The sequence below is a fragment of the Dendronephthya gigantea genome, unplaced genomic scaffold, assembly GCF_004324835.1.
Source record: "Dendronephthya gigantea isolate DGI-Jeju-01 unplaced genomic scaffold, DenGig_1.0 000061F, whole genome shotgun sequence".
NCBI classification, from domain to species: Eukaryota; Metazoa; Cnidaria; class Anthozoa; order Malacalcyonacea; family Nephtheidae; genus Dendronephthya; species Dendronephthya gigantea.
In genome coordinates, this window is record NW_021163071.1 from 579,314 (window position 1) to 607,303 (window position 27,990).

Here is a 27,990-nt window from a genome sequence, read left to right on the forward strand (position 1 = left end):
TTTGCAAAATCATTTTGTTATTTAGTAAATAATTATATGAATTCTCCAGAATGTTCAAAAAATATTCCCCTCTCTTTGATTCCAGAATAGAAAGAACGAAATTAGAGCGAATGAACTAGCTAAATGAAAATGCAAATGATAGTGAAATATGTATGAAGCTTGCGGTTTGCTTAATCACATACTAGGAAGCTGAGTCAAAATTATATTTTCTCTGTTGAACATGGTATGCGAATCGACAGGAGCATTGGCGGAAAGCAATAATAGAGTCTTTTCAGAGATTGGAAATAGCACGGTATGACCCCCTCAACGGCGTAAAACACAATTCATGATGATGAACAAACATCACCACATGTGGCATCAATGAAATATTTCAAGCTTGAGATGCGCGCGCATAGCGTCACTTCTTTGTCTATAGCAAGCAAAGCAAAACATGTGACTACATTCATTTCGTGGTTGCTTCTCAAGCGAACAGGATTGACAAACAGGTATGTCGAGTTTCCTTGTTGTCGTCTTATTATACCAAACCTCATGGTAAAGGGAACCCGGTCAGGCCATGTGTTTCCTTATTCAATTATAGTTACTACAACACTGACTATTGATGAATAGAACCTCTGTAAGTTAGGGAGAAAAATCTATAATGTGTAAACAGAATGCCACGCCAAGCGGCTTAGAGTCAACCCACTTGGAGACTTCGAACAAAACTTCGTCGACCTCGTGGACGACTGTCCTGGGGTCTAAGCTACACTTGTGATAACTCCGTACGGCCGGATCAGGGAATTTTGAAATTAGAAAAAAACTTTACAATTGACAGTCGATTGTGACGTTCCTACTCGTTTATATATATATTTATTTTTACTATTCTAGTAACTACAGGCTTCATATTGTACTGTACAACTATAATATATAGGAATAACAGTGTTAATCTGGTAATCAGGGCTTTATACAAACTATATTAGGACTATATATGAATGCAAAGACATTCGTAAAAAAAAACGCGCTAAAACGGCTTGGCTTCTTCAATCTACAGTGTCTGCGTTTCTTTTGCGGGTAGTATATAGCAACGAATGAATGAGACCTACTCTGGACCTTATTTTAACAAGATTCTGATGATTCTCTATACCTAGATAACCGTAGATCCTCGGTATATTTCTATTTTACTAGCGTACGTGTGTTTAAACATGTATCGGAGCATTCAATCTCTAAACAGATGGGAATTTCGTATTACAATAGCCCACAAACCACGTTGAGATTTTACAAGCCTACGTGTTTACCGATAAGCCATGCATGCATGGTCTAAGAATTTTCGAGCCGGATTTCGTAAATATCGTAAGCAATTGCGACACAGATGAATGTTACATTGAACACACACGTTCCAACATCGATGTTATTTACCTTAGAGCGTATTAATGCCTGCCATGAATTCCGATCACGTTGTTTCACACAGCAATGAGAGATAACAGGGAGCTATATATGGGGGTGAAACGCTACAATTAGCGTGTGCTTTCCCACACTGTTGCCATGCAGTAGTCAGTACTAGAAAAGCGTTGTGCTAAGACAAGGTCTATACGTCTTATGCGGTTTAACACGCTAGTTTTTTTTGTTTTCAACTATGTCTATCATCCTCGTAATAATATTTATCGGATATTTTTGGTGATCCTGCCAAATGCAAATGTATTATTTATATGCAATGTCAATAGCGTAGTGATGTTGCAAGCCAAATTTTCGCGTAAATACATATCATATTCATTGGACAAAATGCATCGTAACTTCAGTTTTTTAACCGGTGTTTCTGCACAGGGTCTGATATACGATATCACTTCATACCTTCGTAAGTGCAAGTATGCGTGTAGTGGCCCATCTATACATCCGTATAAGACTCGTCACGTGAATCTTTATATAGAGTGAATTTCACATGTAAAAACCATGCAAGAATGTTTGTAGAGGAAATCGCAAATGTAAATGATAATGTTTTTACATTATAATAAAGGAAACTTAGGAATTTAAGTCAACAATAAAGAAATGTTTGAAAGATCATTTAGTTGCTGAGACTTGAAACGTTTTCAAATATAAAGGAAAAACAAATCCTTAAGAATTCTAGAAATAGAAGGCAGTACATAATGGTTCTTCTTTCAGGTATTCGCACATCCCACAACCATGACATGACACGTCGTAACATGAAGTTTATATTGAAATTGTGTTGCTTCTCACTGCAAACACAAGCTTTATCCTTGATAAAATAGACTAGAAAAGCCAGGCAGTATTTTATGCCAGTAGTCTTCACATGTACAAGAAAAAATTGCACCAAAACAATCACGATAGTTAATATTGATCAATAATGCATGCAGACAAAGTGCGGTGAAATGTATTCTATGCATGTGATTTGAAATAAAGCATGCATGAACAAAAGTTCCTCTCGAGTATTTGCCTTCAGCTTGGACGTGGTTGAATAGAATTTCATTGATTACAGTCATAGTCATAGACTATACGTATTTTTACAAGTTCTATAGTAAAGAATGACGATCCCCCCCCCAAAACGTTCCTAGACCTCGTATGTACCTATAGTTCTAGAAATGAACTGAGTCTGAAATCAATCAACTGAGTATATATCTGTAGATTTTGTGTATGATTGATATCAGACACTGGCCGCCATACTGGCAGACATACGATACCTATATAATAGATATAATTGCGAAATTATAGCTTTTTTATACAATGGTTGTTCCGCTTATAATACAAGGAAGAGACGAGGGAGGAGAAATACCGAAAGTCTCTAAAGAATCTGAAATTTGCTCGTAATATACGTCTCGAAGCATTGCACCATGTCAATAATACATATTATTTGTCGACTCTGTAAACAATTTTTTTCGTTTCACGAATTAAACTTTCAGAATCAATTGTCAATCTGCGGTATCGAGCTAACAACGACACGTTCGTGAATCATTAATAATTTAATACAGCTAGAGGACTTTGGCCCCTTAACATGCTGATGGCATAATTAAGAATTAATCACTTCCAGCTATAGTTCTTTCGTTAATATTGCACAGTTCCTTCGCTTTATGCGAATCAAACAATTAGTTCGCTTGCGGCAAAGATGAAAGCTGTAATTTGCAACAAACACAATGAACTTTCATTTACTTATTCGGATTCTTTCAGTTGAAAACTGTTTTGAAACTGATTTTCGGTCGATCCTAAATACAATTTATATATTGAACTGATTTTCGGTCGATCCTAAATACATTATTTTGAAAGTATATTGTATACCGTAAAATAACAAACACCTTTTCAGTTTTATCAAATAAATGCAGGTGACAGCAGATGATATTCACACAATGAATTCGTGTATATTACGATTTCGATGTAAAAGCTGATTTTTTCATGTTGAATTTCGTTGCATATTTCATCAAATACTATTAGTCAAATGACTATGGCTGTTGCGGTTTATTGTTTTGTTTACGTCTAGGAAAGGTAACTAGGACGATGCTAAAATTAAAAAGGCATCAACTAAACACAATTTTACCGTGCGTTTAGATTGAATGCTAAGAAATTAAACGGTAACATATTGATGTTTGAAGCAAAACCAATCCTTAGTTTCTAAGTTCAACCTTATTTTAATACTGTTATCGTCATATTTTCACAGTATAGCTACCTCTCAGGTGCCCGTAAATTGGAGATAATTCAATTTGCCAAACATAAATTATTGCATAATTAATACTTGAATAGCATTGGTTTTTGCCAGGAACACTGTCTAGACCTAAATGGTTATCAACCTCGCAAGCCAGATGGTTATGTGGTCCGAGACACTAAGTCGAAACGATAAGAATGTAAAAACGTATAAGCAATACCAAGAATGATAAGTATTTTTAAGCGAGTAAGCTTTATGCCATAAAAATGCACTGAACTATGCAGGGGGGAGGAACACGGGGACAGGTAAAAAAAGAATACAGAGGAAACTGAAAGACTGTACATGAATGCGCTACTTTGTTAAACTATGCCTATCGCACTAAAATCCACAGCAAATTAAAAAATGTAAGTGTGAACAGGCCTTGTCGCTTTCTGAACAGGTATTTATCGACACTAATTGGATCAAATAATTAGGAATCCAAGACCAGGAAATATACGAAGGAGACCTCATATTTAACTCTTTAGGTGTGGGGGGGATAGTAAATCGATTTATAAATCTCAACTTATCAACTACTACATCAGTTAATAACTAGAAATTTTTCATCATCAAAACTAAAGCTAGGGAGCAGAGTAGGCATCAAGTTGCAGGTGTGAATGAATATTCAAGCGAAATAGCGTCGCTGTGAGTGGGCATATAAATCTGTTAAAAATAGTACTTCTAGAACAACAACAAAACTATCTTTACTATTAAAAGAAGATTTATTAATATATATTTATAACACAGATGCATTTCTATGCATTGCTATTATATATATTTTGATTTTGGCTATTTGTTAATGGTTTCTTTTTCGTAAGTTGGTAGAATCAAATGTTTTGTTTAACAAGCATCCAGCTTTGTTTATTTTTTTTGAAACAAAATATACGCTGAGTTTCTACAAACACAATTAGTAAACAAAATTAATATTTGATGTGAAAGACAAGCTCTGCATGTGGTGTTTGCTTTGCATGTTCCAAGTAGCTATGAATCTTCTCAACACTTGAACTGGAAGTTGTATGGACGTTGTCTCGAGATGACTAATTCCGTCACTTTATTAGACGGCATTGTTTACAATCACAACTATTAACAGAACAAATTTACCCTAAAAGTTGTGAATAGTCACCTTTTTGTGGTCTTGCATTACCCATTGAAAAGAATTCCCACAAAATGAAGGGATATATTTGCCATTGTGAGAAAGGCTAATTTATTTATTTCAATGATATAAACTTCCTGAAGGACAGACGAGTGTCGAGGTATAACCTTGTTTCTAAGTGTCGAGTGCAAAGTTCATATAGGATGCACGCTATCTTAGCTATATCACTTTTATACACTGAAAGAAGCTTTTATGACACAAGAAAACGTCATAGGAAGTTTTGGTTAACGATAGCTTTATATAGTTCATGTACCCATTTAAACTTTTTTCCCCGAAAAGAATAAAGACCAACAAAACAACATTCAGTCAACAAAATTTTGCTCTGAAACGGACATAACTTTGAAGTAGTAAAATCCGAAAGGCAACGCAAATTAAAGTTATAAATAAAATTAAATTTATTTGGCAGTTTTTCAACATTGTTCTTTGACTTCCTTTACGTTTTTGCCAGCATGCAACAGAACAGACCAATAAACTTTGCCAAAAAATTTAAATAAACATACATTTCTCTCATTTTTTTCGTTTCGTTAACCTTTTTTAACGTATATCCAAGCATTGAAACATGAATGACTGAATGGCAAAAAGCTTCCTCTTGTTGGTTTTATATGAGTAGATCTGCTCGGGTTTCATAAAGATCTGATTTAATCACGACAAATGTTGCAAGATTGTCGCAATCAAAACTGCCATGTGGTTGTCTTTTATGCATATGTATGGTGATCCATCTATGGAAGTTTTAAAAATACTTTGGGAAAAGTACATGATTTCAAATCTGTGTGACTGTGTCACCAAACCTACGCGCATGCAACATGTGATAAAATAAATTGAAACATACTTTCAGTTCATATGAATATCGTTTGCATGATTAGGAATATGTTAAATGGGAGCTACACAACTCATAAGATCATTTCAAGAAAAAAAGATGATAATGTGTGATATTGAATGTCAACGATGAGTGGTCACAGCGCAATGCAATGCTTATAGACTAGCTGATACCTGATCAAGCCCTCCCAAAATATGCAAACAAAGAGATGTTGTTTAAAATGTCGAGTAGTCTATCAGTTCAAGGCAAGTTACTTTAGAGAAAATGCCCACTGTTCGCGCTCTATTACGCCTTAGTCATAGTGGCAAAATTAAGACGTATTGTATGATTGAATAATACTAAAAACAGTTCAGACATTCCCTCCCATATGAACGAAACTGAAAGTTTCTGTGAATTGAATCGAAAGTCCAGAGCTCACACGCACATAAAATTGGAGTAGACAAACAAAAAGACTCGATCGGTTTGAATGCTGAATGGGAAACTTTGCTAAATACAATCGTATAGAAAAACAGATGGATGGATTGGTTCTAGAAAGTCACCATAATCTAAAGTAATCTAGCGTGTTTCTATTTGCGTGAAAACTTCGTGACGTCTCTTTAAGTAACGGGGCATAAATGTTGCAAATGTTGTGCTTAGCCAATCAGCTGCGTTTGACCGCTCATTCATTCATTCATTATTAAAATGAACGGCATATATCGAGTGTTTATATTACAAAAATCCAAAGCAACGCACATATGATGTTGAAGGAGATTAGAACGTCAAAGGGGAAAAATTAAACTTAAATTTCCGAAGTAATGCTGTAAATATTGAGCTTTACTAAAACTCACCGAATATAGTACATCTTTAAAGGTATTGTAAACTTTTTTTTGCATACCTCCTAAGCAATGCAGCTTATACAAAATCTAAAAAGACAAATAGATTTGTGTTAGGAAGAAGCGGAACTAGGAACTCATCTCTCTCAATAATTTCGAATAGAGAATATTTGAACACCTACCCCAGGATACTATACAAATACCTTACATTAAACTATACGTATAACTCTTATAAAATAACAAATAAATAACAAAACTTCTTTGTCAGCGTAGACTATAATATAATATAAAGTAATTCCAAAAGAATTGATTGTGGAAAGGTTAAATTAATTCAATCTAGGCTACTCCTATAGGGGATAGAATACATGCAGTCATCACATATACTAGCGAACGAATCGGCCTTGCCTCGGCATTGCCATTATAAACGTGTTTACAGGTAAAAACGGCATTGAAATTATATGTCAAAAATAGGAAATGTTATTGTGTTTCAAAGGCGCCAGGAAGTCAAATATTTAGCTACCCCATACTCGCCCATTTGACCATTTCTTACTTTGAGGCAAGACTTTGTAAGAACAAGACTAGGTATGACCAAGTCTAGGAGAGTAAGGGTAGATTTCTACTGCCGCGTCTATTGTAGGACTCACGTACGCACTAAAACAGCGACAGTGGAAATAGTCATCTCGACTTCTTAATAAAAAGAAAACTGTGTATTTGACAGTCGGTTCCAACTTTGTATATACATTATATACACTATATACACTGTTAATTAGCAAGAACAGAGATTAAAGACAATATGTCTATTTTTGGAATTTGTTTTATTTCGTATTTTCTCTTGTAGGAAACTTGTAGGAATACCCTAGACAAATCACTTTAGCCTAATCACATACGTTTTCCAGAAACCATTCTGAAAATCAAAGTACTTATGACATATAACCCTGCGCAATGTGAATAATGGAAGCTATTTCAATCTTGAAAATCATGATGTCAGTTACAAATGTGTCTCAATTAGAACTCTAAAAATGTTTTTGGTCAAACTTACTAATAAACTGCAGTTAGCGCGGTAAAAGCGGACCGATAGAATCACACCAACGCATGTTACTTAAAATTTAATATGGCATTCTCATTTCTCATTGTAAACAACTTATGCAAATTGACGCGTTATTGCGATTAAGGATTCCAGTAAAATTACTTCACGTGAATGTTATTTTCCGGTCTCAAAATGGAAATTGTTTTTTTTGTTTGCTTGAATGGGCGGCCTCCCCCTGATTCTTGTAAATAAGTGAAAGTGTGAGACCAATATCCGAAACTAATTACATCCTAAATTTACGCCTTTTAGGTTTATATAAGATATAGCTTTAGATATTGTTGCTTTTCTGCCGTAGAATCGCTCTTTTCGTAATTTTGCGACCAATTACTTCTTGTACCTTGCTAGGATGGGGCATAGGGAATTATTCTTATAGATTTTGCTTTCATTTCAAAGAATTTGTTGTGAATATCAAACAAGGCAAACAAAGATACACCCTACCCCAAAGCTACCCAACCCCATCATTTATTTCATCCATACCTCAATTATGTGCACATCTGTACAAATTATTAAAAATACAAAAACTATGAGAAAAGCATTTGATTGATTTATACCCAGTAACAGACAGAATATACTTAGAAACTTGAGGAAGTTCCAGTACAATATGGCAAACAAATATTCATGTTTCATGCTCTAACAATTTTACAAACAATATTGCAACAAATATTCAAATTCTCTCATCTCCACAGGTTTTTGCTAATACAAGTTCGCATTGGGATTCTTGTGCCTTGTGATTTGTGGAAACATTATTGCAGTAAGTAACATTTAAATATATATGTAGATAACCTGATTTATTAAGAAACCAGGTTTCCTTTAGCAACACCTAATACAGCTGTCAAATATTAAATACTCCATCCAGAGTTAATATATGTTCTTAAATTTACTATTACAGCTCTTTTCTCCTCCTTTGAGTTCACTTAATAGAAGAAGATATTTTCCAGTGCATTGGTAAGATTTTATAATTTTAAATTTTTATAATGTTAATGTTGTGTAGAGGTATCTTGCCCAAGTGCAATCCACCTTTCCGACGGTCAAACACTTATCAAAAACACGTGATCAAATGACAAAAATTCGGACAAACACATGGTCGGACATACTATAGTTTATATGGAAACTTTATATTACATAGTTTAAATGAAGATATCAAACAGATAGATTAGTTTCACTATAAAGTGTTCAGGGCAGCACGAGTATTATCTACGACACACAAATGAAACAATTCTTTACCAAATTGGCACCATCACCCCAAAAAATAATAAAAATATTCAACATGACATCTGATATACTATTAAATATCCCATTTCAAAAATGCTAAAAAAATTACACACATCGCAGCTTACCATAAATATACTTTAATGACTTTCATCTTCAGAAGTATAGCGAAACCCAGCACCTTTGCTTTAGAATTTTTGACTTTTTGCACGAATTTCGTAAAATGTATAAATATGGCGGCTGGTCATAGGCAGGCCGCAGGCGTGCAGGCTGCTACATATATAACGTAACCTAGAAACAGGCTAAGGACCAAAATCATGAAATATCAAATCTTTGTGTAAAAACCACAACGGTAATTTATTTTCCGAGACCAAACTGTACTGCCGGCATTTTATTTAGGAAAGAAATTTACCCTAAAATGTTAAAAATGTCTACAAATATTCCGATTATTACGTTACTTAATTAGCGCGGGAAATTTACTGTCGGAAATGACGTCACATGACGTCACAGAATAATTAAGCCAGGTTCATGATAACCGCGTGAAAAGAACGAGTGGAAAAATACTCATTTGTCTGCGGCACGATAGAACCGAAAACAAGCGAAAGAAAGCCTTCAAAATCTATAATTTTGCTGCAATTTACACCGCAATTTACACTGCAGGTAAACCAATTCTTTTATTTGTTTTACAAGCTGTTGATATTTAAATTTTCCTTGTTTCCTGTACACATTTCCGGACGGGTGGCGTGTTTTTGAAGCTAGGTTAAACATTTGGACATGCAAATTTTAATTCTACATCTGCTGTCTCAAAAAAGGCTAAATTTCGCTAAAATATGTTCAGTTTTAAACGTTCACTATCCAAAATGCAGATATAATCAAGCTGATTTGAATAAAATTCGAGAAATGAGTCGGTCGCGTGAATTTTGCGAGATTTTGGGTTTGACCCGAATACATAGTAATTGTTAGTCGTAACCCAACATGAAATTTAAAACTTTGCAACGGACGTTTCACACATCTAAACTTCACATTTGATATTAGGCTTTAAATTTTTGCTTTAGTTTATGAAAAGCAGAATTAATAATCGGAAGTGAGATATGTTCATTATGTTGTTAGTCACATATGGAGAATAATTTTGCCTTTTATACCGTTTGCCAACATTGCCACATGGGTCGTCCTTTTTTATATATCTTTTATTTGTAATTTGAAAAGATATGTTGTGCTGCTGTAGTTTCTAAGATCCCTTGCTATAGATTGTGTCGTGCTGTGAATGCGTGTTTGCATAATAGTTTTGTGCTTTGACTGCTTTCAATAAAGGAACACCTTTCATAATCATTTAAGAATTAAGCCACAAAAAATGGTTTGTGGCAGTTGACACTTTGCAACTGTGTTTTTAAAAAATAATCCATTTCACACTCAAATAAAAAAAAATTATACACTTCCTTGTTGTGTTGTCATTGAAAATATTGTACCTACATGAGATAATATTAAGCCAGTTACTAGCAAAATTTTAGATTTTCATGGTCAAAATTCTGCAAGAATTATCTTTATAAGCACCAGTTATTAATAATATTTTCTTACATCATTTATCTGATCACACATTCATAAAAGGAAATGTCAGTGGTATTCATAACAAATCCATGTCATCATATTTCATAAATTGTTTTGACAGATCTAATTTGAACCTTAGAATATTTAAAATAAATGATGGAGTCTTAATATTTTACCAGTATTATAATATCCAAAGCAAAATTGGTTGTAACTGTGTTAGATCAAGTTGTGCTTTATCTTGTGCTATTGTGTGTTCTTGTTTGTTGGTTTAATTAGCTTTCAAGGTGCAAACATGGTTATAAAGTTTAACTGTCAACAAAAAAATAGGTATATGCAGGCTAAATCCACACCATTTTTGTCACCCCTGAGAATATTTATGCCAAGGACAAATTGTCGATGTCCATAATAGACTGCAGAGAATTCAGTATTCTGAATCTTCTGGCTGAAATATTCTGTTAATTCTTTTATTGAAAGTATACCAACTACAAATACAATTCTATTATGTTAAACATAGGAATATGCACTGGCAATAGACAGAAAAAATGTTTAAGAAACCATAGGTGGGTTTTTGACAGCCTGTGGCTAAGGACACCTTCTTTGACCTGCTGTCAGTATAGTAATTAAAAATTGGAAGGAGCATTTTCATGGATAAACTTCCATCACACTCTAAAAATAAATCTCTTCTCATTTTGAGAAGAAGCATTCATTTTTCACTAATGTGTGTGATGGCCAAGGAAACTTGTCGAGTATCCTTTTAGTGTCAATCATGGGTTAGGTTTTTGTGCCCTTAGCAGAATAATTCAAAGATAACTTCCATGCTCACAAATCTTGCATGCACATAAAATTGTACCATGACACATACTTCCCAAGCAACCTCAACCACATATTCGCTCTTTATTTGGAGTGTCATTTTTGTAAAATGCTTGCCAACCGCAGGGATGTTCGTCCAGGTGTGCCAGTATATTAGTCTATGCGGATCAGTGTGTGTTAAAGTGTAATCACCTAACCAATGTCCTTGTTTTAACAAACGATAAGTTGAGCGAAGGTCATAAAAAAGGCCGGGAAAATTCCCGGGATTTTCCATAGACGAGAAAAAGCCAGGGTGCAATTCAGTAATTATACCCCCTTATGCGGAAATATGACTTGGTAAAACCTGAAACAAGTGTAAATTCCAACCATGTTCGGCCATGCTTGACCAATCAGCGCGGTCTAAATTTCGTTTTTGCGCCGACAGGGTAATCTAATCTTGTTTGGATTTAATTTCAGAGATCACTAACGCTGAAGCTCATTTGATCATCATCTCTCAAATATTGTGTATAAAAGATTTTGCAAGGTGAGTTCATGTATGTCAGTACTGTTGCGCTTTGTATGTAATATATCTTTCTAAGAAAACTATATTTGGAAATATACAAGTAAGTTATACATACTGTAGGTTATCGGGTTATTCTCTATGTTTTCTATATAAATTTGTAAGATGCATGCCGCATGCGTTTTTAAATTAAAGACTGAAGAGTGAGGTGTGTGTTTTTGATTTAAGAAATTGAATGGTTGTAGTGCATGCTTTTGGTTTTATCTTGTGTAATCCTATTGCGTCGCGAGAAGCCAATGGTATATGCGTGGTTTTTAGATATTACAACATCTACATAGATTTCGCAAGACGCGCTTTAGAGGCCAGTCAGGCCACGAGGAAATAAACCAAACAGGTTGTTGACATTAAAGAGCTTTTTTTAATTTGCTACGAATGTATGTTGTAATCAAAGAATAGATAAAAAAACATTCGTAATTATTGCTATTTATTTCGATTCAAATGTTAGGCTATAGCTACTATATGAAATATGATATTTCAAATCTACTTGTCTTTGAGAATTTGCAGTCTGCCTTTCTCCAAGCCAAACAAGTTTGTCGTGTTTGTAGTTATTTTAGGGTAAGCTGATCCAAATAATCCTGACAAATAAAAACAATCCTTTATTTCGCGAAGACAGAAATTCAATTGTTAAATTTCATAGACATAAGTCACTTGCTGTTACTACATACTCTCTAAATTTAGCGTAAATAACCTAATACTGATTCGGAATCTGCCGCCAGCAACAACAGCTAAAGAAACAAGGCGTAACCTACATGCATCACAATTCCAAACATATTTTCACGAAATTGACGTAATTTGATCTATGAAAACAGCTAGACTAAAGAAATATACTTGAAATTTACGAGCGGTCTAATCTGATTTGGGATCGTTTGCGTGCGATCTTTTTTTTTGCGTTGTTACAATGTCTACAGGGCTTACAGCTGTGTTTAAGCGCGGGATAGGTTCATATTTTTGTGATTGCGTTTTATCAATCAACGCGTGGCGAGTGGTCTTGTAAGGTAAACACTATTAGTAGGATTCGCGGCACACAATACATATTGAATTTTCAATGTTCTCAACATTTGCAGTGCCGTTAGACGTTCCAGTCAAAACATATTAGTGATAATATATATCTTGTTGGCACGCCCTTTACACCTTGTATCAAGTGTATCATATGCGAGTGATAAAAAACTTCTACTATCATATTACTTCTTAAACGAACTTGTATCCGGATAAAGATATATGTTTATTTCCCATGGTGTTTCACTCCTAACGTTCCAATGACGTAAATGAAAGTTGTCGGAAATGCGGAGTTTGATACAACTGCTGTGCGTCATTAGGCTCTTAACGGAATATATATCATATGCACGCAATAAACGCGCAGCGAAGTATAACAACAAGCATTTAAACAGCATATAGCTGGTATAATCAATACAGTGTAATGAAGTAAATTAACCTCAACTGCTATTGCATTATAAGATAACCAACGTTTCGGCCTTATACTTTGTCTTATTAGATTTTAAAATCTGAATTCTGAGATTCTAAAATCACTATGGCTTTAAACGTCTTGGGTCTTGTTGGAATTATCGTGTTCTACCTACTTATTCTTGGTGTTGGCCTGTGGGCAGCTTTCAAACGCAAGAGAAACCAATCTGATGATTTATGTGAAGGAGGGGATAAAACAACTGAGAGTGAAGATGTAATGTTAGCGGGAAGAGACATCGGACTTTTCGTTGGAGCAATGACCATGACAGGTATGCTTGAGTTTGTATTTTGTTTACTGCTGATACATGCAAGTGGTTTATGGTTGCAGTTTTTTGCAAGTCTTGATGATTAGATCCTAGATAACAGGCGATTTTTCTCTTGTTGGTAGCCTTGCTTGCCCTGATTACCCTGTATCTCTGTTGGACTGTCTAATAGAGATTGGTTAGCTTGTTTGTAGAATCATTGTTTAGTTTATTGATGCTGACAATCTTTTTTAACAGCAACATGGGTTGGTGGTGGTTACATCAATGGTACTGCAGAGAAGGCATACTCACAAGGATTGGTATGGGTGCAAGCACCATGGTGCTACTCCCTAAGTTTGACATTAGGTGAGTCCGAGCGTTTCTTTTTATGTTTGCATGGGTTGACAATCCTACAAAGTGCCACAGATCAACAACTTAACATTACATCTTTGTAAATAAAATTCAGTCAATTTCACAATTCAAAGTATAAGTTACACATTTATCACAACACTCACAATGCATGCATTAAGTTATCCTTTTTTGCTTGTCAATCATTTGAAGTTTGCATGTATAAGCAGAATTAGTGCAGAAAATCAATTAGTGCAGCAAATATTTCACAATAAATCGAAATGTTATGGTTGTTGGTTTGTGGCGAGGATTTGAGACCCTGGTTGTGTAATTTTCTGTATAACTATCTTTTCCTCCTATATTACTGTCCACTTCAGGTCGGTGTTACTAAGAGTTGCAACCAACCTACCAGGTTTTGACAATCTTTATAGGTATCGTGTGATTCGTTTCACCGTAGTTTTAACGTATAAAACTCTACTAGCGTATACAACAAAATTTACTCCCAATCAGAAACTATACTTGTACACAGCCTGACGAGTGAAACACGTTTTCTAACAAATCTTAATATGCGCAGCACGAAATCCCGAACACTCGAAAAATAGAGGAAGATTGCACTTGAAATTTGAGCCGGATTCTGAGAACATATTTCCATGCATGTTTATATTTTGCTTAGCCATCACACGTTAGATCTGTGAGACAATTTGTGTTTCTGGTTGGGATTGCGTAAAGAGTAACCCAAGAAGATTAGAAGATTTTTTCTATCGAACGATTTACATCGCGTGCGCTTTGCTCTGAACGATTATTCTGATCCACTTGAAAATTGAATAATGCTGGATCCAGCCCCTAATTTCAAATGGATTATATGAAAGCTCTGAAGAGCGAAGCGTCTGAGATGAAAATCGGCCCCTAAAACACACACACCCATGTGACATCAACAAGAATTTGTCGAGCTAAACCTATAGGTAGTTCTCCTATAATATTTAAAAGATCTGCGGCGTGGGGTATGGTCAGGGAGAGGGGGGAGCTCCCACTACGGGTTCATGGTAAAGTTGTCCCCTTAATTTTAACAGTAATACAATAATACAAATAAAACTAAAATTTAGCAATCGTTAAACATAGTTAAAATATTTCGAGGGTTCTGTCTTAACACAAACGTGCACTGTAAATTTTAAATATTTAACGGGTGGTTTGTTAAACACGGTGATCAAAACGGGGGGGGGGGGTATGGTGGCAACCATGTATAGTCTGTTGATCATATAGGATTGTCTACCACCACGACGTGATTTGGACGGGGAATTTAGTGATGGCAATTGGTGGTTGGTATCCAGGTATTTAACACGCTCAAATTTCAAAAGAAAATTGCAAAATTTTACATGCCATTTCAAGCGACGTTGAATGATCCGTTTATAACAAGCGATACTTTTGTCTTCTATCCAAAAAGAAGATTTTTTAATAAACTGTGGGATGGAGAAGCGGCTAAATGAACTCCAGACCAAAAAAACAGACTGGTTAAAAAGGCAGTTTATCCAAGGGCAGCGCTCTCTTTTTTCCATCCCTTTTTTTTTAAAGAATAAGCTAGTATTAGTTTTTAAGTCGGAAATATTGCATTCTGACAGAAAAATGAATCAATATCGTGAGTGACGAGCGACCTTGGTCATATTGACGTTTCCATAAACGATTTTTAGAAACAACGAAGCATTGCCTAAAATCGAAAACGAAATGGCATGTCAAATTTTAGCAAGGTCCGTTTGAAAAGTTTCGCCTGAAAAATTTCCTGTCACCATTGTCACTAAAATTCACAGAAAGAAATAAAACAGATTTTCGCATTTCACATTTAGGAATTACACGTCATTTCATAGCTGCGCCAGGCTTCGTATACGTTCTCGATCAAAGAGAGAAAGGAAGTTGAAATTTTCGGATGTACGTACCACCAGGAATATGGTGAAAGAGTATCATTAGATTCTTTCTCTATGGTTGGCACGAATACGAACCCTGGTTCTGACAAACACTGCAAAGTTTAGTGATACACAACTCAAAATAATTTACACATATCACAAAATAGGAACTGATATATCAAAGGCTTTCATGAAACGCACCTAAGAAAAGATCCTAACAATTTCAGACTCGAAAACGTTTTTCATGTTTAAACACATTTTAATCACAACACGACAAAAAAAAGGCACGATCATTGTTCACATATTCACGTTTGGTAACGTGTATGTTTATTGTGATTCTTTTTGCTTTAGCTGCATTGTCAGTCTTCTTATGGCGATCTTAGCTGAAGGGATGGCTAAGGTTACGTTATAGTGTGCACGTATATAAACATTCTTTTTAATATTACCTAAGTATTTAATGTAACAGTAGTCTGGGTTTTTGCATGCCAGAGGCAGGGGGGGGTCCGGTTATTTGATGGTTATATTTAATGGTGTGGGTGCGGATTTTCTTTTTGATAGTTACCTCCGGTTTCATATGCATTCACTTTGTCTTTAACTGTGCCTTTCATATGTCTTTAACTGTGCACAGAACTGCTTTGGGATCTGATATTTTTTTGTTTGAGTGTCGAATATTATTTTGAAAATAGACTCTCAAAATTTGGAAGTTAATTTTGATTTGGACTTATTGTTTTTTTTCTTTTCCAAAAATTTTAAATCAGAAGATTTCATCGGATATCTCCAAACTTAAAACGAGAATTAAACCCAATTCATTTTATTCGATTTCAATTTTTCGATGTATTCCAAAATCCAAAGCTTATTCTAAAAATCTTGCACGTTGTAGACCTTTCCATCGGTAAAGATTTGTCTGAATTTACAACGCTGTTAAAATTTCGATCACCGAATTTTGGTATTTTCGACTTCTTTTCCACTTCTTTCTAAACAATTCTTCGTTACTCTCGACTTCACTCACTTTACTATTGACGTAACGACGATTGTAAAAGAACGTGTAGTGAATCACGTCAAGTTCTTCTATACGTTGTTTTTTCATATCTATTGCAGCTTTGCTCGATCATCTTGGAATCACCCTCTCCCTGGATAGCGTTGTTTTTTACGATTATGCACAAGTAGTGATTCCAACCGAAAGTGAGCCATTAACACCCCACTCGACATCCAGATGATCGATCAAAGTGTAGAGAGATTACGAAATTCAATATATGGAGTTAACTTGAAATGGTTTCCTACATAGACATGCTCGGGTGATGTGCAACCAATACCTTCCGGCCAGTCTTTCCGTTATACCAACTACAAATTTTGACCATTTCGGCAAGAACCTTGTTTAGGAGGCGAATTCTATTTCAATCCTAAGTGCATCTTTGCTCGGTATCTTTAGGGCCCTCTCTAGAATTAACCAAAATCCGAAACTAGTTTAAAAATTAAGATGTGAGAAGATGAAAATAGGATCCAGCAAAATGTACCTTAATGGATATGAAATAGCATTCACCAATTGCCCGAATTTCCCTACCATTTTTTCCCCGCCAAATGAATGTCATTTTCAGTACAAAAAGATAACTTTGGTGCACATCACCTGTATAAGTTCGAACTACGCTTGTATTAAATTCTGAACTTTGTGTTTTAGGGGGACTTCTTTTCGCTGAGAAGATGCGAGCAAAGAGATACGTGACAATGTTGGATCCCTTCCAAGATAAATACGGTTCAACAATGGGCGGCTTCTTGTATATCCCTGCCTTCCTTGGCGACATATTTTGGTCTGCTGCTATTCTTGCTGCCTTGGGTGCTTCAATCAGTGTTGTTATTGATATCGATACAACGACATCAGTTATCGTGTCTGGCGCAATTGCCGTGTCGTATACGTTAGTCGGAGGACTGTATTCTGTTGTGTACACAGATGTTGTGCAGCTCATTTGTATCTTCATTGGCCTGGTAAGTATGTCTTCTCAAGTGAAATAATTGTACGTATTTTTTACTGGAAAAAAGGGGGAGTAATTCATTTTTTCTTACATTACTATATGCAAGTAATATATTATGTAAAAGCTATATGTAAAATAGAGCGTTTTTGCCAAAAAAAGGAATCGCATAACTCGCCAAGACTCAACTCCAATTTTTTTTCATTCTAGTGGTTAGCTGTTCCCTTCGCGATGAGCAATGACGCTGTAGAGCCCATTAGCGACCACACAGATACATGGGTTGGACATTGGGAAACAAAGAAAACTGGCAAATGGCTCGATTACGTTCTCTTCCTGGTACGTTGTTAAGCCCATCAAAGGCAGGTTCAAAGACAATGTGAAAAAAAGGACATGCCACGCCATTCCACGTTTATGTTGCCGTCATTAAACATTTCAAACTTTTCACATTTTGCTATTCCTTGCAGACATTCGGTGGTATTCCGTGGCAAGCGTACTTCCAACGTGTACTTTCGTGCAGAACAACAAAACATGCGAAATATCTGTCATTCGCCGCGTCGTTCGGGTGCTTTATTGCCGCTATCCCAGCTCTTCTCATTGGTGCGGTCGGTGCCTCAGCAAGTAAGCGAGCATTTAAGAACGGTGTATATTGTAGCGCTTTGATTGTTTTCTAACCATAGCTAAAAGTTTTTTTCACATTGGTCAACACGTTGTTAATTTCTTCTCATAGAATGGAACGAAACAAGCTACACGGGCTTAACGGTTAACGGTACCCTTAAGGACGAGGATGCAACCCGTATACTACCTTTAGTACTCCAGTACCTTACACCCTCAGCTGTCTCATTCATTGGACTCGGTGCAGTTTCGGCTGCTGTCATGTCTTCCGCTGATTCATCGACTCTCTCGGCGAGTTCTATGTTCTCCAGAAACATCTATAAACTTATCTTCCGACCAAAGGTACGTCATTTTTATCACCCAAAACTGAAATGCGAGTTGACCATTGTTACTTGAACACTATGATCTGGTCCGTCCAGCGAGTTTTGCGAAGTTTGGTGTATATATTAGCACACGCGAGTAAAGTGTTCATCTTGTGCAAATCTAAAATCACGTTTACGTTTCAGGCAAGTGAGCGAGAAATGGTTTGGGTGATTCGTCTATCAATCCTTGGAGTTGGCGTCGTTTCAACTGTCTTGGCCTTAAATGTGCAATCCATTTACATTTTATTCCATCTTTGTTCTGACTTGGTATATGCGATCTTATTCCCTCAACTCTTCTGCGTGGTGTATATTGATGCTTCAAACACGTATGGTTCAATCGCTGGATACGTCGTCGGACTCTTCTTCCGACTCTGTGGTGGGGAACCTTTGATTGGTTTTGATGCTTTGATCAAATATCCATTCTATGATGAAGAATATGGCCAGTTATTCCCGTTCCGAACCTTTTCAATGATATGCTCCTTCATAACAATTGTAGCAGTATCCTATGCGACTCGATACTTGGTCGTGAACAAAGTGATCCCTGTCGAATACGATTTCTTGAATTGCTTCAAACACGAGTTTGCCCCACATGATCAAGACCATGATGCCAACTCAGTGAAATTAGTGGAAACAGTTAAACTCTGATCGGACGGGGGGAGGAGACAACGTAGAAAAACGTAGAACATGCGCTTATCGTAGGAGCAAATAGTTTGCATGTTCAAAATCATTTATTGTTTATAGTTGGTGTGTGTCTGTTGCTCTTAGCCTAGATGCAACGATTTTCTTTCGTTGTGTAAATCACCCAAACTGATCATTAAAATGCTTATAAGTAATCCTGACAGACTTATCTAATATAGTTGTAAAAGTCGAAGGGGATAAAAATTATTGTAAGGTTGATTAAGTGATTTTCCACTTTATACTTCTATTGTGTTCACCACGTACATGTACGTCCATTTTCCGCTAATCGCAGGGCACCTCTACCCGATAGGTTGACTAGTGTGTTGTTTGTTGGTGCTTACTGTTCCCACTAGTCGACTGTTCCACAGTTTTGGGGAAAGTTCATTTGCACCTCACGAAGTGATTGAGAGTTCAGTCTTGCGATTAGTGGAAAAGGTATGATATGAAAGGTCCCACGTTTTGACATTTAATGTTGCTGCCAGAATTTAACCTCGTTGAATAAACACTCGTTGGTCTGGCTTATGAACATGTGTTGAGGAATTAGTCGGAATGTTGGTCAAGTTCTATTACATGTATGCGTTGTGAAACTGCATAGAATGCTGATAAATGTCTACATATAATTGGACTTTACGCGGTGATACCATTTGATTCCAGAAAAGCTGTCATTCATTAGATATTATCTGAATATCGTTCTTACTACATTAGTCTTCCTGTAAACCTAAAGATGGATACTTTCAAACAGAGAAAAAAGTAGTTTTCGTTGTTAAAACTTCACTTGAATACAGCTTTTTCCTGGTTAAAAATTGACATTACTTTGAAGTTATTTAAAATATTGTATTTGTTTAATATGTTAATATAAGTTTAATAGTTTAAGTTGTTTCCGTGCAAGAACTTTTGCCTAAGTCTTTTACAAGGTGCTAATCTTGACACCTCTATAGCCAATGACACCCGTGTTGTGTCTGCATCCGCGCTTAATTGTAAACGATAACTTGACGGATTCTAAAATTACTGTCGTCTTAATTTATTGTATATTTGACATTTGTTAAACTTGTAAGCAAGCAGTAATCTGTATTCACTGTATGATTTTGTTTCATTAAATTTTTCTTTTTGAAATATCTTTTTTGAAATATTATCTGTTCTTTATACATATATATATTGGGAGATCTTGCTTGTATCGCAACATTCATGGCACAATCTATATCGCGAAGGCCGGCCAACTGTTACACAAACTTTCAATACAATGCCTTAGGCAGTTACAAATTTCAAACACAGTTTGTAGGGGTCGGATTGTATTTAGCAAAAAAGGTTAAACATGAAATCTTTTGGCGTACCAGTCAAGGTCAATTTATTTGATCTATTTAGCTTTATTCTTTACATTATATTGAACAGTATTTGATGGTTGCAAAAAACCAAGCAACCAAAGCAATCAAAATATAATGGAGCTATCATTTTTGTATTCACGTGTAATGTTTTTCGAGGCATACCCCAAAAATTTCCTCCATTTTAGCATTGTTTGGATTACGTAGTAAACACTTTTTATACTTTACAAAACCCGTTTACCATTTAAAGATTAGTTCTACCCTAAAAATTATAAATGGCCTTCCTTATTTCCTTCTTAGGTTCACAGGCCTGAAAAGGTAACACAAAATGGATGATACTATTTGTATCGTGTACAGTAAACACTGATTATTTTGCGTTACAAAAAAATTGCGTTGTCTAACACTCCCAACTAGCAAGCAACTTGCAACGCAAAGGTTGCATGGGATTGATGGGAAGTTAGACCAGCCTCTACTTTTGGACAGGATTGCAAAAGAATTGCAACGAATAACCTGTGAATCCTAATACAACTGGAATGATAACTGTAAAAAACGTGTTCACATTTCCCAGAAGTGAGAGATAGACCTCAAATGTCGAACAATGTATCAAAGTGAAGGTAGTGAGAAAATTAGGACATATTTGACTGGCTCTGCATTAATGCCCTTGGAGAGCCGATCAAATGCTATGTAAATTTAGTTCTTCCCGTTTTAGGTAATTACAGAAGTCTATTTTGTTTATGATTAATTCCCCCAGAATGTTCGCGCATGCGAATGTTTTGTAACCACCCAAAACGCATTAGGAAGACGGCGCTAATGTCTCGCCAAGTTTTTCCAGTATTTCTTGTCGATAGTCCTCAAAACCTCCCTCTATCTCGTGAATATTTTTATCCTCGACGACCCAAAGTTGACATTCAGTCTCCAGAATCAACCTCGCATCGTGACTTACTAAGATTACACCTTCAAAATACGATAATAGTGCGTGTGCTTTACGGCATGGTACGGATGAAGTGATCAATAGTGATGGTTATTTCGGGTACAAGGTTTAAGAGATAATCTTCCCCAGCTAATCTCCCGGGCTGTGACAAGCACAACTGGATCCATCTTAACTTACCTCCAGTGTATTTGTTTATTGCTTCAGCCAGTGCATCGATTGATTCAATATCTAGGTTATTTGTAGGTTCATCCTGAAAAAAGGACATAAAATTTCAGCGAAACAATCAACGTCCTCGTTCTCATTCTGATTCCAGTGCCGCACGACCTGTTCAGTTAACGCCTGACTTATGTCATCCTGCTAAAATGAGATAGCAAACTATGCCTATTATTTTCTCCATTGCACTTACCAGAATAATAACGTCTGGATTGCTTAACGCAAGATCAGCAAAAGCAACTCGAGATTTCTGACCTCCGGAAAGATCTTTGATTTTAATCGTATGCGCATGTCCACTGAGGCCATATTGGCCAAGTGTCTTCCTCGATTCTTGGTAGTTTAAGTTGTATTTCCGCTACAAGGATGACCAAAACAGGGTTACGGGTACTATCAACTGTAAGAACTTTTCCCAATGTGGCATATTTTGCTAACCTGAAGGTATTCCACGGACGATTCTTCTAACTTCAACTATTGAAAATAGAAAATATTGGTTATTTAGCAAAGATGCAGATTATGTGGAGGCACCATCCTTAAGGTTTTTCGACTTGGCGAAAGGTTGCAAGTAAAAAACATAGAAAATTTTGATGAATACGACAGTTTTTAGGAATCATCTTCTTGAAAGCAATTATCAAATTCATTTTAATTTCACACACCCAATTTTGGCACCAGAGCCAAGCGGGATTGGTAGTGCATGGCTAAGTTTCGTTATATGGATTATTAAGTCTGTTTTGTTATAAGTCAGGTTCACCCATCATTTTTATCCGAATGCTGTCTTCCGACAACGAGTTTCATACTCGTCCGGTCAGGTACATTACACAGTACAAAAAAACGTACAAAGTCAAGGATTTAGCACCTGCTAAAATACTGGTCGCTTCCAATTCAGCTCAACAGATGGAGATATGTATTTTCGATTGTCCTCTATCTTACAGTAGTCATGATAGCGACCGGATTGATTTTGATAGACACTTCTTACTTAAAAAATAGAAAAATAAAAAGTGGTTACCTGGTCTGCAGCATGTTGACTGTAAAATCCAATTCGCTATGAAGGAACACAACAGTTTTAATACGTTAACAAGGATAAGAATGACCGTATAAGATAAATGAAGATGCTTACCACTCGATGATTCTTTATCAATTCTCCATGGGTCTTAATAGGGAAAAATGATGTTGAATGTATTTATATGTACTAAGCAAAACTTTCTATTTGCACCAATAATTGGCTAAAACTTGAGAGAAAACTCACCAAGTTTAGTTCTCCAATTAATAGCTTTAGAAAAGTACTTTTTCCAACTCCATTGTTTCCCACGACAGCAACTACCACGAAAATTCATTATAAGATCACAAACAAAGTCAAGTTTATGTTTGTTGTCCTTCAGTGCCCAAAAAAGGATATTTCAAATATGCATATATTTCAATAGATATACCTCATGTAAACTCTAACATTTATGCGGAATACATTTCAAACTAACCTCGTGAACTCAAATCAATTCCAAAATCCAAATCGATAAAAAGATTCGGCTGTTTCGGATAGCCAAATGTGACTTCTGATATAGACAGGTCGATATAAAAAATAGGTAAAAAAGTCATTATATCGGCACCTTGCCTTGATGTAACCCATTAGTCACTTCTTACCTTTCAATCCCAAAATTGGTGGGTTAAGTGGTGGGGGGTTTGGGAACGAGAACCTAACCACATATTCTTTTGGTTTTTTGATAAGTTCAACGTTTTCAGCTTCCATCTAAAGCAAAACAATTCAACTCAGACCGATGTTGAACGGACATTAAGATTCACCTAAATTAAAGAACTGAGCAAACACACAGGTCAAACATCACAAGATTTGGAAATCTACCGTTACGACTGACTCGTTTGAATTTCTACTATACCACAATGTTGTAAACGTTTCATAACTTGATACAGAAGGGGAATTTCAATGCCAACTTACTGCATCTTCACTGGTCGCTTTTTTCCCGCCACCTTTTTCATTTTTTCTTTTCTGCGTGGCCTTTGCATCCTCGACCTGAGAAAAAAAATCAAGATTTAAAAAGATGAATAAAGTCATTAACATGTAGTGAGGCACATTCTTACAGCTTGTTTCTTAGATTTTCCACCCATTTTTGAATCCTTAATTTGTTTTTCTTGTCTTTTATAAGCTTTTTCTTGCTCTCTCAACTTCTGCTGGTACATTTTCTTAAATTGACCTAAATGGGGATATTTTCGGTCGTACATAAAATCGATAAAGACTACCGTATATTTTTGAATAAAGATATTCACTGCAAGAATAGAACCGCACTTGCAGCCGAGTTGCTTATACTGCAGATACATGACCGTCATATTGAACGTAAAATACAAGAATGAACAAATTTTAACAGATTTTAAGCGCAGTTTAACGGATCCTCACCTGTTACTAAAACAGCTTAACTAATTTCGAAACAAAGCGTATTTGTTCCTTATCTGGGCTGGGAGTCCACGCATCTGAGAGCGAGGAGTATTATAGTAATAACAACTTATCAGTAAGATGGTATTTTACCAACTTCACAACATGTTGCATAATTTCATTGTATAGCATGTACATAAATGTTCAATGTTGCATCCATACTCACTATAATTTCCTCTGTAGTAAAATAATTTCTGTTCATCTAAAAAGTTCAAGCAAAATAATTCAGTTTAAAGTGACTAACAGGAAGGAACTATTCAGGGAAAAATTTGAGTATTTAGATAAAAATGAAACAAAATCTTTCCTCATTAGGAAATACAAAATTTTCCTACTCAAATGTATAATATCTGTGCAAATACTGTCAAGAAAATGTTGGTCATGAGAAACAATCAGCAATGTCTTCTTCCATTGTTGAAGATAGCTGTTGGAATGAAGCAAATCAAAATGTTTTTTAAAATTTTTTATTTAATAAGTTCTTTTATGCAGAAGGCTTCTAATCTAACAAAACTCCCTTAATTAACCATAGTTTGGATGAGAAAGTCCCCTTTTACAGCACTCACTTATCTAGCCAAATGACAGCATTCAAATCCAAATGATTTGTAGGTTCGTCAAGCATCAATAAAGTTGGTTCCATAAACAGTGCCCTGGCTAGTGAAACTCTCATACGCCATCCTCCAGAGAACTGGATTGTTGGACGCTGTTGCATCTCTGTTGTAAAACCAAGACCCTAGAGGAGGGAATTGTTTAGTCTTATTTTTTAAACCAAAATGCAAAATACCTGTGTTATTCAGAGAGTAAATGTCAACTCTTGTGGAAAATGTTTTAACTAACTTACTGCTAAGATCCGTCTAGCTCTGCTTTCAGCTGATGCGGCACCAATGGCTTCTAGTTCAACATAAACCTGCATATATAAAATCATACTGATTAAATATGAAAAGTTTTGAGAAAGTTAAAAAAAACGTTTGAACCCTTTTAAAACAAACTTCTTTTAGTCTTGTCATTGCACTCTCATCACCAGCTGCACTTTGTTCTGTCAACTTTTTCTCCTAAAAAAAATTGTCATTGTCAAAAATCAGCTGTTACCAATACTGACCTTCAATGGTAAGTGTGTGAAGGATGGATGCTAATGGGTGCATCATCTGCAACTAATATGCTGATTTAAGATCCTACCAGATGCATTAGGTAAACCACTCAAAGGCAGCGCTTATTGACAGGTTTATTACTTATGAGCACATAAGGTGATTATAAAACAAATGCAAAAAACTATTTCTAGGAAAGACAGGATTGTAGCATAGTATAATAGAACACACCTCTTCCAACAAGGCTAGTCGTTTGGTATCAGCTTTGAGAACAGCATCAAAGGCTGGTGTGTTATCTGCAGCAACATCTATTTTTGAGAAGACAAATCTCCTAAGCTTTTACTTTGTTTTGAAAAATAATCATTTAATTACCCTAACTGGTATATTGTATCAACCTAATCGGCAATTGCCCTGTCCTTACATAGAGGGAGACAATATATTGAAAACTATTATTAAAAACAATTATAAGGTCTGATTATAATGCAGTTTGTAATGTAACTGTTTTGAACTGATGTACCTTGTTCACAAAGTAAGACATCTATATTTGGTGGAATGGTCAGAATCCGTTTTGCAATGTGATTAAGTAAAGTAGTTTTTCCCATACTAAAAAGAAGCAGCATATAACAATGAAATGGGATCTTTCAGTGCAATTTATTTGTATTTTTTTCATACCCATTGGGGCCAACCAATCCATAGCGTCTCCCGGCAGCAATTTGTAGTGTTGCGTTTACAAATAAATCTTTTCCTCTTGCTGATATACCAAATTTCTCAATCTAATAATAGATCAATATCAAATTACCAATTAGACTATATTTGTATGTATTCTTTTCAAACATCAGAGAATTAACCTAGGCTGTACCATATTCCTTGTCTGATATTACACATTCTAAGTGGAGCAGGTATATGGGCTCAATGCAAACATACTGTAAATTGGTTTGAACTTATAGTAAGGTTGTTATACTTTATTATATATATTTTAATCTGTCTGTTCTTATAATCATCTACCTTAATATCTAATGCATTTTCTACAACAGTTCCTTTCCCAGCAGGTTCACGTTGAGACACAGAAAACTGTGAATCTTCAATTTCTTTTGCTTCTTGCAAGTACTTCTCCTGCATTAACAACAATACATAAATTTTGGTATCTTTGAAAAAAGAAATATATATTAAAATATATATATATATATATATATATATATATATATCATCAAATTATTAGCATTAGACCTAGTTAGATGCCATGGTTCTTGTTAATTAACAAGCTTCAGGGTCACTAGCACATATAACTTAATCTAGTGGACATAACAAAAATGTCAAAAATAAACTGTGCCAAAATGGACAAAGCTGGTAAACACAAAAACCAAACCTGTTTCTTTAATTTTTTCATTTCTTTTCTGCTTAATTGTTGTACATCTTGTTCTTTAAAAGAATAGAATAGATTTGATCAAAATAACAAGTTTAACATAAAAACATAAAAAACAAGTTTGTAAACCGGGAAGTACTCTCAGGGCAAGGCAAAAATTATGACAAATATTATGGATAATACAAATAACAAACATGATAAATATAGGCTACTCCATTTAATATCTACACACAATGTAAGATACCCATCAGAATGATAAAATTTGGAATTTTCAACGGGAATGGTCTGGAGGAGATTTCATAGGGGAGAGGGATTTTGTAGGGTGGGGGGAGAGGGATTTTGTAGGGTGGGGGGGGTTAAATGACTTCTGAAGAAGAGCTTAAAATCCCTAAATTTTAGAATAGGTGTGGATATATTAGAATGCCAAGAACCATAAAAATATGATATATATCATATCATCACATGGTACATGACAAACATGAGTTATCTAATTTATAAACAAACCAATTAACTCACACACAAACCTTTATTAACGGGATCTTCATCATTATCCTCTTCCATATTCTCACCACCAGTATAATCAAATTCAAATTCCTCTACTACAGCTTCAGCTTTACCCTTCTTTCCGTTCTTTAAATCTCCTTCCTTTTTTCCTGCCTTTTCAGACTTCGTGTCACTATCCAACGCTATTTCATCGACTTGTTCTTCTGCTGCCTTAACAGCCGCGGCTAAAGATTGCTGTTTTTTACTTCCCGAAGACTTTTTCTTACCCATTATCGAGTTTTCTAGCGGTAAAGTAAAATAAATAATCAATTTCAAAATGTTCTATATATATATATACACGTGTGATTGCACACGAGGGTCCACAATAGGTTTTTCGGGATGCGGGAAATAGGTCATTTTTCGATTGGGAAGCGGGATATTTAAAAAATAGGATGCGAGATTCGGGAATAAATTTCTTGCGGGATACGGGATTTTCGTAATTCGTGCCTCGGGATTCCGATATATGAAATATTTTAATGACGGGATACGGGATTTAAAATATGCCGTTTGACGAATTTGAAGAGGTTTTGAGTCTGAAAAGATTCAACAAAATACTTTATTCACATGCATGTAATAAATATTGTATGAATTTTCGCTATAAAACGGACATAGGTTACTAAATTGCAAGGCGGGATCGGGATTTCACTATAAAAGCGTCGGGATATCGAGAATTTTAGAAAAAAAACATCGGGATATCGGGATTGGGGTAGCCTATTGTGCACCCTCTGCACACCACACCAACACACTGAAAAATTTCTTCAAAAATTATTGAATCAGCAAAACAAAAGCTTACCCTTTGTTGCCCCATGTTACTCCTCCATATCCCATGATTTTAAAGATCGTTCTATAATATTCTACATTTTCTTACAAAAAATTGCTATTTAAAACACCCATGA

The 27,990-nt window shown here is 35.6% G+C and overlaps 2 protein-coding genes across 3 annotated transcripts; one reads left to right on the forward strand and one right to left on the reverse strand.

The window, feature by feature from the left end:
- Nucleotides 1–442: 442 nt before the first annotated feature.
- LOC114530364 (high-affinity choline transporter 1-like) lies at nucleotides 443–19,949 on the forward strand. 2 transcript variants are annotated; one of them, XM_028551982.1, is made up of 11 exons: nucleotides 443–485; nucleotides 8,214–8,278; nucleotides 8,417–8,472; nucleotides 11,548–11,614; nucleotides 13,143–13,380; nucleotides 13,612–13,719; nucleotides 17,272–17,576; nucleotides 17,771–17,896; nucleotides 18,025–18,178; nucleotides 18,288–18,514; nucleotides 18,679–19,949. In XM_028551982.1, the coding sequence occupies exons 5-11, from the start codon at nucleotides 13,179–13,181 to the stop codon at nucleotides 19,177–19,179; spliced, it is 1,623 nt and encodes a 540-aa protein (XP_028407783.1). In that variant the 5' UTR covers nucleotides 443–485; nucleotides 8,214–8,278; nucleotides 8,417–8,472; nucleotides 11,548–11,614; nucleotides 13,143–13,178; the 3' UTR covers nucleotides 19,180–19,949. The 2 variants fall into 2 exon arrangements, with proteins under 2 accessions (XP_028407783.1, XP_028407784.1); XM_028551983.1 differs by lacking the exon at nucleotides 443–485 and adding an exon at nucleotides 6,345–6,477.
- A 581-nt stretch (nucleotides 19,950–20,530) lies between these two features.
- On the reverse strand, nucleotides 20,531–27,990 carry LOC114530284 (ATP-binding cassette sub-family F member 1-like). The gene is made up of 23 exons (XM_028551891.1): nucleotides 27,888–27,990; nucleotides 27,076–27,336; nucleotides 26,555–26,607; nucleotides 26,194–26,301; nucleotides 25,861–25,961; nucleotides 25,706–25,791; nucleotides 25,420–25,496; nucleotides 25,093–25,155; nucleotides 24,945–25,010; nucleotides 24,670–24,836; nucleotides 24,442–24,530; nucleotides 24,276–24,311; nucleotides 23,761–23,873; nucleotides 23,618–23,692; nucleotides 23,308–23,413; nucleotides 23,145–23,219; nucleotides 22,919–22,989; nucleotides 22,790–22,822; nucleotides 22,679–22,714; nucleotides 22,108–22,143; nucleotides 21,869–22,030; nucleotides 21,640–21,712; nucleotides 20,531–21,485 (listed from the first exon to the last, which is right to left on the reverse strand). Exons 2-23 carry the CDS (start codon nucleotides 27,323–27,325, stop codon nucleotides 21,325–21,327), a joined length of 2,037 nt encoding a protein of 678 aa, XP_028407692.1. The 5' UTR covers nucleotides 27,326–27,336; nucleotides 27,888–27,990; the 3' UTR covers nucleotides 20,531–21,324.